At 41.5% G+C, this 16,466-nt stretch overlaps 1 protein-coding gene across 2 annotated transcripts in view; it reads left to right on the top strand.

Annotated features, from left to right (window-relative positions):
• The first annotated feature begins 4,421 nt into the window (after positions 1 to 4,421).
• The window catches only part of CAPZA2 (capping actin protein of muscle Z-line subunit alpha 2), a 60,925-nt gene continuing 48,880 nt past the window's right edge, over positions 4,422 to 16,466 (top strand). For both annotated transcript variants that reach the window (XM_036328897.1, XM_036328895.1), the window contains exon 1: positions 4,422 to 4,576. In XM_036328897.1, the coding sequence (XP_036184790.1) occupies positions 4,538 to 4,576 (39 nt within the window). In that variant the 5' untranslated portion in view covers positions 4,422 to 4,537. The remainder of the gene's footprint in view (positions 4,577 to 16,466) is intronic.

Raw genomic sequence — 16,466 nt, 5'->3', positions numbered from 1 at the left:
CAGGGTGGGAACCAGGTGGAGGGGAACAATGGAGGGAAATTAGGGAACACCTGTAATACTCTCTACAATAAAATGTTTTAAAAAGATAAAAAATATAAACAATAAAATGACAATAAATGCATATCTATCAACAATTGAATCTAGCCCTAGCTAGTTTGGCAGTGGATAGAGTGTCAGCCTGCAGACTGAAGGGTCCTGGGTTTGATTCTGGTCAAGGGCACATGCCCAGGTTGCGGGCTCGATCCTCAGTAGGGGATGTGCAGGAGGCAGCTGATCAATGATTCTCTCTCATCATTGATGTTTCAATCTCTCCCTCTCCCTTCCTCTCTGAAATCAATAAAGATATATTTTTTTAAAAACCTCACACAATTGAATCTAAAAATAAATGAACAAGGAATCTAATGAACAAAATAAACTGATAAAATAGAACCAGGGGCATGCATGAAACATGGAACAGACTGATGAATATCAGAGGGAAGAGGGAAAGAGGACTGGGAAGAGATTAACCAAATAACTTATATGCATATATGCATTACCTATGGACACAGACAAATAGGGTGTTGAAGGCCTGGGAAGGGGCAGGAACTGGGTGGAGCGGGTAATGAGGGGAAAAGGGGGATAGCTATAATACTCTCAACAATAAAAGTTTAAAAAAAAAGATTATTAGTCCCACATTTCTACTTCCATTCATATAATGATCATTATGTACTAGTATTTATACCGATTTTGTGTGACACCTTATAATCCTCCCAGAATTCCTAGGTTACATGAATTCTATTATTCTGTGTAACTATATTGTTACCAAACTCAAGGTGTTCACCACTTGGGGTGCCCTATTCACGAACTAGATGTGGTTGTTGCAAGGTAATTTTATTTAAGTTGCTGCAAGTAAAGGAGACAGGAGATTCATATCCAAAGCTTCCCCTGAAGGGAGGCTTAGCCATTGCTTATATACATTATTTTGTTGATTTCTTCTTTGCACTTGGCTAAATTTGGCTAAATTTATCTGGTCAGGCTCATCCTGTTTCCAGCTGCATCTGCAAAATACCATGCTACATTTTTACATTTAGGAAGAATAACATTTAGTAATAACATTTAGAATTGCCCAGACCTTGAGACCTTTGTCCTATCTAACAGTATCAAGCGAGTGGTATTGGGGAAATTTTGAAAGGATTATCAAAATTGTACATAATTGCCGGTTGTATCACTATGGGAAACCACATGTAAAGTATCAACAAGGTTACAATTATAAACAAAATCTGACTCAAATTATTGCAAAACATTACTAGATTTGGGTGAGGTTTCTAGAGGAAGAGTGCAGCTGGTTAGTCAAGCATCAACATGTGCTGAGAACCCACTGTATACAAATTATTGGTATGAACTGCTGAGGAAACAGAAACAAAAAAGCAGAAGAAAAAAAGAAGAAAGGAAGTACTGTGATGCAGCATGTTATGGTGAATAGAACTGATAGTTTCAGTTGGTGGAGAATGCGTAGAATTTAGAGAGAAACAAAGATCTCAAAGTGGAAAGAACATAGGATATAGAATTAGATGCCTGGGTTCCAATTTCAATTCAGTCACTTTGGCGCTAAGCAACCTTGGAAAAATATTTAGTCTTAGTTTTGTCTTCTGTAAAATCCTATATAATAAAAGCCTAATATGCAACGGCAGAACTACCAGCCGCTATGACACGCACTGACCACCAGTGGGCAGAGCTGCCCCCAGCTCACAGACCCCAGGCCAGCCAAGGCAGGTGCCAGCGGGGGGCCCCCCAATTGCCCTGCTGGTCAACCCACAGATTGGCCCTGATCGCCAGCCAGGCCTAGGGACCCTACCCATGCATGAATTTTGTGCACTGGGCCTCTAGTGTGTGTAATAATGCAGATAAGTACTTCATGAGTTTGCAATGAGAACAATGAAACAATGACATGTAAACTGTAAAAGGGTGGAGTGAAGCCTTAACAGGGGCAGAGCCTTAACAGAAGCCATCCTGGCAGCAAGAAGTCCTCAGTTTGCTGAAGAACCCTCCCATCTGCCTTCAGCCCAGTCATCATCCTCACCTTTTGGAGACTGTCAACATCAGCGGGAGTTCTTTAAGAGAATAAGTTGTAGTTCAAGAAAGGATCTCAGACCATCAAGTTGCAGTCTGTTTGAAAGACCATAGGTGGGGCAACTTTGGCTAGGTAGGCTATTGAAGAAACGTCTGGCATTCTTTTTTCTATTAAAAGGAACATGGCGGGGGGGGATGTCTGTTAAAAGATAATCCATTTTTTTTATTTACACAAGGGTTGCATTTGCGATCAAAGTAAACGCCTAGTGTCTAGGAAAGAAAATATACTAAGTGCTTAGAAGATGAAGGACCAAAGGGTAAGCAGCAATGAAACGTAGCCATTGTTTCTTGAGGACTTCTGCCTGGAGCCTGCTCCTTCCTTTAAGATAGAGTTCTACTTTTCATGAATACTTCAGCTAATGCAGGGCACCCCGGCTTGGTAGTTAGGCCCTCCTCTCACTTGAAGTGAACTGTGTGTGAGAATTGTGCAGAGTCAGCATGGATTCTTCCACCTTAGCTGCTTAATGGATTGAAGGCTAAGGTCAAATTCTTTCCTTTATTTGGAAAGGAAAATATACTATTTCTTGGTTTTAAGGATGTCAGATTCAAAACTATCTACCCTACCCTTGAGGCTTCTGACACCGCCCCAGAAACAGCTTCCAACACCCAGTCCTGCGTGACGAGACTTCATGGAGGGCCTAGTCACACTGGAAGTTTGGTGTTTATTGTCTCTTGAAAATAAAATAGATGCTATTTTTAATGTGGAAGAAACAATTAGGACCCTTGCTTTTTCCTGCATGTACCAGCAAGCTTTCCCTTCCTGCTCTCTCCTCTAATGGACTATGAGCTCTTCAATAGCATGTTTTCTATTCACTTTCCATTTGCAAGCAACAGTGATTCACACTCGATGAATATCCAGCACATTACTTAATAATGGTGCATGTGAAGTTATTTAAACTCTCACATGTGTCATTTACATGCAGCTTTTAGATTCATTTTGTAGACATATTTTTTTTTAATTTTTATTTTTGTTAATCCTCACTGGAAGGTATTTTCCCATTGATTTTTAGAGAGAGTGGAAGGGATGGGGAGAGATGCAGAGAGGGAAACAACGATGTGAGAGAGAGACATCAATTGGTTACCTCCTGCCCACGCCCCAACCAGAGCCTGCAACCGAGGTACATGCCCTGACCAGGATGGAACCCAGGACCCTTCAGTCCATGGGCCAATGCTCTATCCACTGAGCCAGCTGTCAGATTCATTTTGTAGACATATTTCTGATGATGGCATATCACTGCTCAAAAGTTGTCAATTTTCTACTAAACAAAGTCTTTTAAAATGTATATCTATATATCTTCATTGACATATAACATTACATTATTCTTAGTGTACAACTTGCTACTCAATATGTGGTGTTCAGACCAATAGCATTGGCATCATCTGGTAGTTTGCTATAAATGCAGACCTACTGACTCAGCATAAATCTTAGCCAAGTCATACTAGTATGTACAGTTTTAACTGCATCATAGCTCTCTTGCTAAACTTGAAGCCTCAGAAATAGGGTTGCCAGATTTAGAAAATAAAAATAGTAGATGTCCAATAAAATTGGAAAACAATGGATAATTTTTTAGTGTAAATATATCTCAAATGCTTCATGGGATATAATTACGCTTAAAATATATATTCATTGTTTGTGTGAAATTCAGGTTTTACTAGGCTGTCTGTATTTAATCTGGCAACTCTATTTAGAAGAATAGGATCCATGTCTAATATAACTTTGTATTCCCCTGCGATAGCATAATGCCTTCCCCAACTGTTCAATGTATGTTTGAAAACAGGTTTCTCTGGTTTTTGCTTAACGTTGTATATTCCCAGAAACGAACACATTATCTGGCACACAATAAAGGACCAATAAATATTTCTTTAATGATAGGCAGGATGAGTGGTGATGGGGAAAAAAGAAAATAAAGAAAAATATTTCTTCAATGAGTAAATGAATATATCTAGACTAGAGCCATCTTCTACGGACTGGGTTGTGTGTGCATTGTAATGAAAGCTGAATATTTTTCTAGTCATGTTTAAAAAAACAATGATTAAAAAGCTCCTATTCGTACACTTTTTCAGACTGGCAGAGTCCAGGACTTAATGAGAACATAACCAAAGGCTCAGAATGTACTTGTCGCGGACTGTGTCCATATGGTCCACGGTGGGAGAGCATCCCAGCGTCAGGATGCCCACTCGCCGCAGCAGGAGCGTTCTGGCAGCTCCTCCCCGGCCCCCGCCCCGCGAGGACTCCGCGCACGCGCACAGCGGCGCTCGCCCGACAGGCCTCGGGGAGGCGGGGCTTCCGGGGCGCGTGCGCAGCGGCCTGGGCGGCGGGCCCCTCCCTTGGCGGGGGCGCGCGGCGCGGAGGACCGCACTGAGAGGGGAAGTCAGGTGGCCGCCGCCGCCGCCGCCTCTGCCGCCTCGGTTAGTAGCCAGGAGGAAAATGGCGGATCTGGAGGAGCAGTTGTCTGATGAGGAGAAGGTAAGAGCCGTGCGGGCGGCGGAGCCCGTCGGACCCGGAGCCCGCCGGGCCCGGCTTGTCAGCCCGGAGTCCAGCCGCCGGGGGAGGGCATGGCTGCGCCCTCGCTGCCCTCCCGCTCCCTCTCTGCGCCCCAGTGCCTGCCCCTGTCAGTCACCCGCGGCCTCGGGGCAGGTCTCTGCCGGCCTGTTCGCCCCGCTCCTTATAGGGCGTGCGCCCTGAGCATGGGGGCGGGAGCGCGCGGCGGCGGCGGCGCGGGGCCCCTCTCCCCGGGCCGGGGCCGCGTCGTGGGCGGGGGACTGCCATGGGTGTGGGTGCCGGCCTGCGGGCAGCCCAAGGGCAGCGCCCCGCCGGCGGCCCGGCCCGAATGTGGCCGGGGGAGGTTTCGGGGGGACTCGTTTAGGAAGCAGACCTCCACTTGCTGCCCTGGTCCGCCTTCCCCAAGCGGAACGCGTCCTTCCCTGGTACTCGACGCTTTTCCCCTTTCCCGTGGAAGCCTCTCTTCTCTCCCGCCCCCCGTCTTTTTTTTTTTCCGGTCCTTTTTCGTCTTTAGCTGTAGGCTTCGCAGCTCCCGTGTTCAGCGGGAATTGCCCACAAGAAATAGGACCCTGCCCAGGTAGGCAGCAGCCCCCCGGGGGCTGGTTTGCTGGCGCCCGGTCGTCCTGCCGGGAATGTTTCCGAAGAGGGGAGGTTGTGCAACTCCTGTTACTGCATCTCAAATGCTGTGACAGCCTGGGAACCAGAGGAACGACTTCAGTTCTCGGGCGTCTGTTCGAACCAGGAGAACCGATCGATGATGGAACTAGTCCCCCCTCGCCCCCGTCCCCAGGGTTGTCTCGGGAAGGAGCGCTGCTGGTTTTGAGCTGTTTCCCGGGAAGGGCCTCGGTGTGTCCCAGGCTCGGAAGTAGCTGACACGGGCACGCCGGCTTCCGTGTTCAGTGTCCACTCTTCACTGAACAGTCTTTTTTATTTTATTTTATTTTATTTTGCGTTCCAAAGCAGTACCGCCGTGTAGGAAGCAGGAAACACGAACTCGTCGTGGTGTGTTAAGAAGCCCTAGCATAAGCCTGAGGATACTTTCAGGGGGAGCTCTCCTCGCCCACTGTGGTCAGATTCTCCTATCCAAGTGTAATGTCCCATCTCCTTCCTCATGTCAGCGTGCACGTCAGCCTCATCTGCAGCTTTGGGAATCTCTTTCCTCTGGGCTTTTGGGTGAAAGCGATGAACAACAGGATTCTCCATCACCCAGAGACCTGGCAGGCAGGTAGATCCCTTTTGCACAGAGTTGCTGCGCAGCTTTCACAGGTGTTCGTAGTGGTCACTGAAAATGTGTGCTCCCACGCACACGCATTTAAAATGAAGTACAAGTTTGTTGGAGAGATTATCATGTTTTGAGTCCAGGTTTCGTCAGTGGTGATTAGTGAAGTGGCAGGAAATCTAGCTGAGAGTCCTCCGTGTGGGAGTTAATACAGGCCTGACATGTGTTGGAAACGCCTAAAATAGCCAAGCTTTTTCGGTTACATGACAAGATTCCTTATTATCAGGCACTCTCCCGGCACATCCATAAAGGCGGTGGGGTGTGTCTTACTCTCTAAGCTTGTTCGACACAGTGCTTTAAGAGTAAATGAATGACTGGAGGGTTGGGTAGGGCCCTGGGAAGGAGGGGAAATGGGAGATATCTGTAATACTATCAGCAATAAAAAATATATTTAAAAAAATTAAGAACAATCATTAAGAAAAAGAGTAAATGAATGAAAATTCTAATTTGACGGACTTGGTGTTTTTGTGTGTGTTTTCACATGCATGTTTTTTCAGTTTTTTTATTTCAAGAAAAACGATTTTAAATATAATGTTACATGCAATAAACAATATCTCAAGAAAAACGATTTTAAATATAATGTTACATGCAATAAACAATATCTCAAGAAAAACGATTTTAAATATAATAATGTTACATGCAATAAACACCAATTATTCAAGAAAGATGATCAGTCTCTATGCGGTCTCCACCTTTGATCCTTGGGTATCAGGGTTCTTTCTCTCCTGTAACTTTCCTGTTGATTATTCAGGAAGTCTTTCCGTATTTCAGTTGTAATTCCAGCTTGTTCCCCGTGTTTTTGTTTCTAGTTTTGTAAGACCATTTTGTATATATTTTACATGTAGATTTCATTGCTGTATTTAGTAATTTAAGAAAAATACTGACCAGACTTTTGAATTAAATTCACATAACTGGTTAAGTGAAATTCTTACACTCTTGTCATTTTAATTATCTAAGTGTTCTTTTAATCTTTTGGGAGGAGGATGTTTAGTATGGAATCATAAATAGAATTTAAAGGTGACATTTTTAAACTAATATTTAAATCATGTTATTTTCTGTCATCTTTTTTGTAATTTTCAAAATATGCTTTTAATACTTTTAAACTCTTGGAATTCCCATTATTGATTACAGATCTAAGGAAGAGAAGTTGTTAAGACTTACATAGTACCACTAGAGCAATGATGACGAACCTATGACACACGTGTCAGAGGTGACACGCGAACTCATTTTTTTGGTTGATTTTTCTTTGTTAAATGGCATTTAAATATATAAAATAAATATCAAAAATGTAAGTCTTTGTTTTACTATGGTTGCAAATATCAAAAAATTTCTAAATGTGACACGGCACCAGAGTTAAGTTAGGGTTTTTCAAAATGTTGACACGCCGAGCTCAAAAGGTCCGCCATCACTGCTCTAGAGGCCAAGTGCATGAAATGCGTGCACGGGTATGGTCCCTAGGCCTGGCCTGTGTTCAGGGTCATCTTTCCCAGCTGCCAGCAGCCAACCCTGCCCCGCTGCCACCCACCCCCAGTTCCCGGTTCACCATCGGAGCCTGCCAGCCGGCTGGGGAAAAGGGCTGAGAGGTTGGCGGGCAGGCCCTGATGGGGCAATTGAGGCCTGCGGGCTGGGGGCAGCTCCTGCATTGAGCATCTGCCCCCTGGTGGTCAGTGTGCGTCATAGCAACCAGTCATTCCGCTGTTTGGTTTATTTGCATATTAACCTTTTATTATATCAGATACTTGGTATATGCCTGGCTCAGTTAGATAATGCATTCATTAATTTGTTGTAAGGTTGAGGTATTTTATTTTTACCATTTCACAGATAAGTAAAATAAGGTTTCAAAGGCTTTAAGTAATTCATCCAAGGACATTTAAGAAGGAAGTGGTAAAGGTGTTATTTAATCTAGAGTTTGTCTGAATCCAAAGTTGATGCTCTTGTGACATTTTGCTCCCTTAAACATTTGATGATAGGGACTCTCTTCTGGGTTTACCTCTTTGTTTTTAATTTGTTGACAGCTTATTATGAAAAAGGACAAAATAGTTTTTAACAAAAATTGTAAATACTAAACATTAAATAGTGTTGTATTTTAAATTTAATTTGTGTTGTAATCATTTTAGGACAAAGTTTATTTAACACATTTAAAAGTTTTATATTACTGGTGTAGTTTCACACGTGCTCTATGGTAGGAAGCATTTTAGAAATCTGGAATCAAATCTTAGTTTTTTAAAATCATGTAAAATTATGTTTTGAGGAAACCTCTATGAAATTAAAAAACCGTATTTTAGCTTCCGCCACTGGGTTAATAAGAAATAAGTTATCTGAAGAAGCACAGTAATGTTCTTTAAAGTTGTTCATTTGCAGTAGTGTGTCCCACAGATTTTTTTGCATAGACTTTTGTTTAAGTCAGAAACAGTTATGTTTATCATTCCTGGATAAAGTTAAGCATTTTTGTGAATTTGAAATTATACGAAATTGTGACTCAAGTGAGAAGAACCATTCCCAAACTTCTCTTCAAGTGAGAAAATCCAGGAAGTCACTCCAAGCTCCAGAAGAAAGACAGTTATTGGTTGAAAGGGATCTTTTTTATTTTATTTTTTTTCTTAAACCCTCCTATCTTTCTATAATGATTAGTGATTGATTCACTACCATAGCTTCAACTTTTATATCTTTTGTTGCTGTGTCTCAAGTATATAACTCGTCCCTATACTGCTCTCCTGAGCACTAGGCACACATTTTTATCTGCTGTCCTGTTCACAGGAGACAGTTAATGAGATGTGTTTAAATGGAATCTGCCTGAAAGTAAATTCATAAACTCCCCTCTCCTTTTCCTCTACACAAAAGGGGGCAGAAATCTATCTCCTCCTGCTCGTTTCTTTCTTTATTTCTCTATTTCTGTTATTCCAGTCATCCAGGTTTTTAACTTCAGCTATATTTTAGCTTTTTATCGTTGTGCTCTGTATCAAAATCAGTTTCTAAATCTTGTCATGCCCCTCATCAAAATGTCTTAGACAAGTAATTTATTTCTTGCTTGAAAAATTGATTTATTTATATTAGTTTTTGGTGTATTATCTCTCAGTTGACCAGACTATTAAATTTAACTTGTTATTTATACTATTAACTATTGTTGTTTAGTAACAAAATTTTGTACAGAATGCTAGTTGATTGTACCTGTTCTGTTGAGGAAGAAATAAAGCCAAAGGAGGAAAAGGAGGATTAGAAGAAGGTCTTATATCTAGTCTTTCCCTCCTGTTAGTCATTTATTATAAATTTTCTAAGCTAATCCCTCTCATTTCCTGTATCTAAGTAATGTTTTAATATGTCATTTTTCTAATCCCAAACTTTCAGTTGCTGGGTCCTTCATAGATCTCTCAGCCTTAGTTTCTTCTGAAGTTAGCAGAAGCACCTTCTCCATTTAGTTGCTACAAAAATAAATGGTGCCTGGCATATGCTAAACACACAGTAAATTATAGTTCTTTTTCTCTGCTCATGACTTAACCGCTTTGACTGTTGGAACTGCTCCCTGGTCTGTCCCCTCAAGATTTAGCTTAGATCACATGGCAAATGTAATCTCTCTTCTGAAAGCTATAACACATCATTAGTTTTCAACAATAGTTATTTGTTTACTTGTCTTTTCTATTGGGATTCCTAAGTGCAGAAATAATGTCATCTTTAGCATCTGTCATTAATATTGCATGTGCCGAGTAGAGTGGCTCAATGAGTGAATGAACAAAGGAATCATGAATTCAGAAAATTAAAAGAAAAAATTTCATGAAAAGTATAAGTAGCATATAAAGGCAAGTTTTTTGAGGATACATTTGGTGTACCTAAGTTTTTTATTTCTAAATAGTGCTATAGATTTTAAAGATTCAGATAGTCAATGAAATTCCTGGTGCACTTTGAGTTAAGGTAGTGATATTGGTTATGGTTCAAATCACTTACACATGCTAAATATTCTTTATAAGCAGTTTATGTGCTTTTCCCTAACTATGCAACCATAATTTAGCCTCATAAATTTTATTTGTATGTAAATACAATATAAGCTGCCTTTATATTTCATCATAATTAATGTATGAGTAGTGTTCTTATTAATAAAAAACTAAACTCAATTAGTAAGCTATTAATGTAGAAAATAGTTATTCCTAATTATATTCTGTTGGTGGATGAATTCTATCATTGCACCAATAAAATGTAAAAATTCCTACTGCAAGCAGAAACTTGATAGCTGCTGTAACATTATTGGAGTTTTGCAGACTTTGCACATTAAAACAAATTTGTAGTATGTTTTTAGTGCACTTGAAAGCCATTTCTACATAAAATAATAAGGGTAGTTATATACATAGAACATTGCATTTTATTATGAGAACATAGGATGTAAGAACACTAGAGCAGAGAGTGCAGAGTAATTTTTAAGTTTGAAAGCATGATGTGAAAACTTATGGTTTCCTTATCTGACCTACAGTCATAATTGCCTGAAGCAATAATTTATTGTAAGACATTCATGCATAGAACCTATCTATAGTTGTCAAAACGAGAATTTTACAAATTTTATTTTGAAGATTAGAAGTACAATTTTTACATTCTTCCACTTACTACAGATATTTACATGTTTTATTGTGAATCTAATGACTCAGAACTTCTTGCACTTTTAGTTCAGAATGTTTCTATTGACAACAAATGAAAATAATTTTTTAAAAATATATTTTTGATTCCAGAGCGGAAGGGAGAGGGCGAGAGAGACAGAATCATCAACGATGAGAGAGAATCATTGGTCGGCTGCCTCCTGCACACACACACCACCACCACCACCACCGCCACCGCCGCCACCAGGGATCGAGCCCACAACCTGGGCATGTGCCCCTGACTGCAATTGAACCAAGGACCCCTCAGTCCACAGGCCAACATTCTATCTACTGAGCCAAACCAGCTAAGGCAAAAAAATAATTTTTGAAAATTACCTCCACATTCATTAATTTACTAAATATACCATACTTTATTGATTTTGGTACTCATAATTTTCCTTTTTTTTTTTTTTAAGATCTCAGTTATAAGGCTGCATTGTACACTCAGTGGCTTATGATATTTAATTGGTAGCATTTTCCCTTTTTTAGTAGTACATAAAATTATGCATCTTACATTGATTATGAATCAGGGTAAGCAAGGACATAATGCAATAACAAACAACCTAAAATCTTAGCATGTGGGAGTTGGTGGTGGGAGCTTTGTACATATCTTCACTCATACTGTGTATGTCTAGTGTAGGTCAGGAGCAGAAGTCACATAGTTTCAGGCTGTTGGAGAGCTTCAATCTAAACTTAGCCTTTTTTTCCACAGTCCCCAGAGAAGTGGGAAGGAAATGTGTAGTGACTAGCACACTGGTTTTTAAAGCTCATCCCACCCCCATCCCACACACACTTAGATTCACTATACTTCTGCTCAGATTTCAATTAACTGAAGCAAGTTACATCTAAAAGCCTAATTTCAGAAGGATCACAGGGGAAGAGAGTTGTAGTATTTGTGAATAGCAGTAATGACACCATAGATTAAGTTTTAGATTCAGTGAAGGTTGGTGATTTGATCATCTGTTTGGTAGACACGATGCAAGACTATAGATTCAGAGATGAATTAGACATGTAATAAGTTCATGGGAATTCAGGAGACAGAAAAATTGCTTCTGCCTAGGAGGATGGTAGATATCAATTGAGGTATAAGGTCATGTGAAAGAGCACAACATTGGAAGAAAACTAAGGAAAATGGAGAAAAGTAGGGAATATAAGCTATGTCTCAGGTACTTTGCAAATAAAAGATGTAGAGGTGAATTATGCTGTTAAACAGCACAGGGTTTCTCAGCCTCAGCACTGTTGGCATTTGGGACCAAGATAACTCTTTTTTGGGGCTGTCCTGTGCATTTTAGGATGTTTAATAGCATCCTTGGTCCATGTGATGCCAGTAGCACCCCTGTAGTCATAACAATAAAAAATATCTCCTATGGGACAAAATTGCCCCTGTCTGAGAACCACAGGTCTAGGACAGATTGGGGCTAGTGAGAACAGTGAGGAAGCTAGGTTAAGTGTTAGGACCCGGCTTAAAGTAGTTTCACATGATGAAAAAAAAAAAAAAAGATTACTAACAGATTTCAGAGTTGGAATCAACAGGACTTAGAAAGTAAATGTAGGGGAAAGGGAAGAATCAGAGATAACAGTTAACATTGAAATCTGGATGACTGGAAAGTGGTACCACCACTCACAACTAGAGAACACAAGAAAGAGGATGCACAGCTGGGATGAGTAATGGTGAATTTGATTTGGGTTATACTGTGTTTGAGATGCTAGCAGGATGTCTACATGAACATGCCTAGAAGATATGGAAATGTAGAAATGGAGCTTGGAAAGTGGTCAGGCCCAGAGACTATATCAATTTGGAAATCTCTTTATAGGTTAAAGTTGTTACAGGAAAGGGGACCTGGCCCTTAGCTGGTCTGCTTAGGTCCAACTGGTAGTGTGTGGGTTCCTGGCTTCATGCAGGAAAAAATTTCACAACACCAGGCCAGATGACTCTGAGGGAACATTTATTAATGCTAGAAATGTAAAATAAGAAAGGGCTTAGCATAGAAGAAGCAATAGGAGAGCCTAGGCTGGGCTGCCCTAGCTCTCTGGGAAGTCAGAGAAAAGGGGGCCTTGAGATCAGATTCAGGGGTTAGCCTGGGACGAGCTGCTGATGCCCATTGCTCCCCTGGTTGCAAGTCTTGTGGGGTCACTTAGAGTTTAGCAGATGCATACCTGTGGGGGAAGAAGTTGAAGAAGAGGGGAAAGGGAATGGCAGGGGCTACTTCTGAGAGAGAGCACTTGCTGGGTCCTTTGTCTTGAGCCTTTACCTCTCTTTTGCAGGTGGGAATCTTAGGGGAGGTCTCAGGAGAGAGTTTCAGCAGAATATTCATCAGTTTTCTGGGTGCGCTCCTCCAGGGCCATGGTCTGCACTGATTGATGGGTCAATGGCAGGATAGGGGGTCGTCAGTCATTATAACTGGTCCTGGTGTTGCCCACCTGGTTTTGCTGCTTTTCTGGGTCTGGAGCTGAAATACAATGGAGACCTAGATATTATTTCTAGGGAGATAGTAACCTTCTACATCTGCTTTAAATTGCTCTGTCATTTTGCTCAGCTGTCTCAGTTTTCCCTGTTCCACTTGTCCAGACTTACTGTCCTTTCTCAAAGCCATGAGATGGGATAAGCTTTTTAGGAGAAAAGGTTTAGACATAGCAAAGTCCAGAGGGCAGAGAGTATATACTTTTGGGTATGCTTTCATTTATGAATAAGAGAAACAAAAAGGGGAGGAGGTGATAGAGGAACCAAGATGGCAGCATAGGTAAACACCTGAACTTGCTGCCTCACACAACCACATCAAAACTACAACTAAAAGACAAAACGGATATCATCCAGAACCACGGGAAGGCTGGCTGAGTGGAAGATCTACAACTAGAAGGAAAGAGAAAAGTGCACTGAGACTGGTAGGAGATGTGGAGGTGCAGAAGTGTGGAGGTACAGAGGCGTGTGAAACGGGCTGGCAACTGGGTCTTTTTCAATCAGGAGGGAGATACAAGCTCCCAACTGCTCTGAACTCCAGTTCTGGGCAAGACTCTGGGGACCCAGACTCATACAGGGTCTGTCTGGCATCGGGCTGGAACATGAGGACAGCTTTCTCTAAGTCTAAGAGGTGCTCTTAGAGATCATTGTTCCTGCACGAGGCCGTGGGATGCAGAGACCCAGGAACTTTTCTGGGTCAGGGCTGACGGGCAGCCATTACCGTTTGCTCAGCCCTAGTGATTCCCCGAGACCCAGCCCCACCCAATTTATAACCCCACCCAAGCTGTGTGCAGTGGCTTTTGCTTATGAATGGCCTGGCCTTTTGCAATCTAAAACCCTAACAAACTGCAGCTGGGTCAGAGAGCCCCAGAGCTTCCAAAAGAAGGCCTAAGGCTCCATAGCAGCCTGCATTGCTTCATCTGGGCACTTCCAAACCCCAAACAAAGAGGAGGAATCTGCAGATCTCTCTGTAGTTACTGCTGGGTGGCCTCAGGCAGTGGCTGACTTTGCACCTCCTTGGAGATCCAAGAGTCAGTGTACCCAGTGGTCAGAGTGAGACCATACCAGATTACAACTCTTCACATCTGTAAGAGACACACTCAGGGGGCAGACTCAGTGAGAGCCAAAGCCCCACTGAAACAAGTCCTGCCCCATAAGGGTGTCTCCAGCACAGCAGTTCTCCCATTGTAGATACAACTGGTCCTCACAGCCAATTGGCCTGGAGGTCAGTTCCTCCCAGTGATACCAACAACAATCAAAGCTTAACTACAACAAGACTGTGCACACAGCCCACAAAAGGGTACACCAAGAGTGTCCACCTCAGGTAATTGGGGAGGCTGCCCTATAGACACCTAGTGCACAAAGCCACTCTATCAACACAGGGGAACATAAAAAATGCGGAGAAAATGAAACATATCACAAATGAAAGAAATGGAGGAAAGCAAACTATGGGATATAGAGTTCAAAACCATAGTTATAAGACTACTCAAGAATCTTCTAGAAACCTCCGAGAAATTTAGCGAGACCCTGAAGGATATGAAAAAGGACCAATTAGAAATTAAGCATACACTGACTGAAATAAAGAGTAATATACAGAGATCCAACAGCAGACTAGAGGACCCCAAGAATTAAGTCAAAGATTTGAAATACGAAGAAGCAAAAAACACCCAACCGGAAAAACAAAAAGAATCCAAAAATATGAAGATAGTGTAAGGAGCCTTTGGGACAACTTCAAGCATACCAACATCAGAATTATGAGGGTGCCAGAAGAAGAGAGAGAGCAAGATTTTGAAAACCTATTTGAAGAAATAATGACAGAAAACTTCCCCTACCTGGTCAAAGAAATAGACTTACAAGTCCAGGAAGCTCAGAGAACCGCAAACAAGAGGAATCCAAAGAGGACCACACCAAGACACATCGTAATTAAAATGCCAAGGGCAAAAGACAGAGAATATTAAAAGCAGCAAGAGAAAAATAGTTAGTTACCTACAAGGGAGTACCCATACGACTGTCAGCTGATTTCTCAACAGAAACTATGCAGGCCAGAAGAGAAATATTCAAAGTGATGAATAACAAGAACCTACAACCAAGATTACTTTATCCAGCAAAGCTATCTTTCAGAATTGAAGGTCAGATAAAGAGCTTCACAGATAAGAAAAAGCTAAAGGAGTTCATCACCACCAAACCAGCATTCTATGAAATGCTGAAAGATACTCTTTAAGAAGAGGAAGAAGAAAAAGGTAAAGATAAAAATTATGAACAGCAAATACATATCTATCAACAAGTGAATCTAAAAATCAAGTGAATAAAAAATCTGATGAACAAAATAAACTGGTGAATATAATAGAATCAGGGGCATAGAAAGGGAGTGGACTGACAGTTCTTGGGGGGATGAGGGTGTGGGGGATTCGGGAAGAGACTGGACAAAAATTGTATACCTATGGACGAGGACAGTGGGGGGTAAGGGCATGGGGTGGGGTGGGAACCATGTGGAGGGTAGCTATGGGGGGGGGTAAGAGGAACAACTGTAATAATCTGAACAATAACGTTTTATTTAAAAAAGAAAAGGGGGGGGGGAGTGTGGAGATGACCCTTGAAGTAGAAGTGAACACCTGGCACAGAGTAGATGCTCATGTCATAGAACTTGAAGAGAATTTCCAGAAGGAGCAGTGCCAGTGTTACAGAGAGATTAAAAAGGAATATAATATTGGGAAAAGAGTTTAAGAGAAAGAGCTGACAAATATCTACTACTGTATATCCAGTATTAATCACAATTAATTGTCAGAGTAGCCTCATTATTATCCTCATTTTACAGATGGAAAAACATAAGGCCAACTATTTGAGTCATATACTAGAAATGGTGGCCTTAAGAGAGCAGTTTTACTAGAGTTTGGAACAAGGAACAGAGAGAAAAGCCTGATTACCAGGGTCTAAAAAGTGCATATGCTTTCCCTCTTCCAGAAATGTTCTTTCAGTCTTATTTTTTATTATTATTAATATATTATTGATTTTAGAAAGGAAGGGAGAGGGAGAGAGAGATAGAAACATCAATGATGAGAGAGAATCGTTGATCAGCTGCCTCTTGCAGGCCCCCTACTGGGTTTGTGCCCTGACCAGGAATCAATCCTTAAGCTCAGTTCATAGATCAAAGCTTAACTAACTGAGCCATGTTGGCCGGGCTGTTCTTTCAGTCTTGACTGCATTGTAAACTACTCATCCTTCATGACCAGACCCAAAGACTTCCCTCATCTTCTTTTGTATCCTGGCCTGTCTCTAATGCCTCAGCCGTTTGTATCTACCTTTGTTAAAACATTTACCAATTTTAATGTGTTTACCTGATGTTCTTATTTCCTGTGTTCTTTCGGGACAGACCTCTGATTTATTCATCTTTGTAATATTGGTAGAGTGCCTGGCATATATTAGATTAATGAATTTCGACTCTAGCTGCACATTAAAATCAACTGGAGAGTTTATAAATAGAGACCTGGTGCATGAAAT

The sequence above is a fragment of the Myotis myotis genome, unplaced genomic scaffold (genome assembly GCF_014108235.1).
Source record: "Myotis myotis isolate mMyoMyo1 unplaced genomic scaffold, mMyoMyo1.p scaffold_m19_p_11, whole genome shotgun sequence".
NCBI classification, from domain to species: domain Eukaryota; kingdom Metazoa; phylum Chordata; class Mammalia; order Chiroptera; family Vespertilionidae; genus Myotis; species Myotis myotis.
Note: the sequence above shows the minus strand (reverse complement) of the source record. Positions and strands in the feature narration are given on the sequence as shown.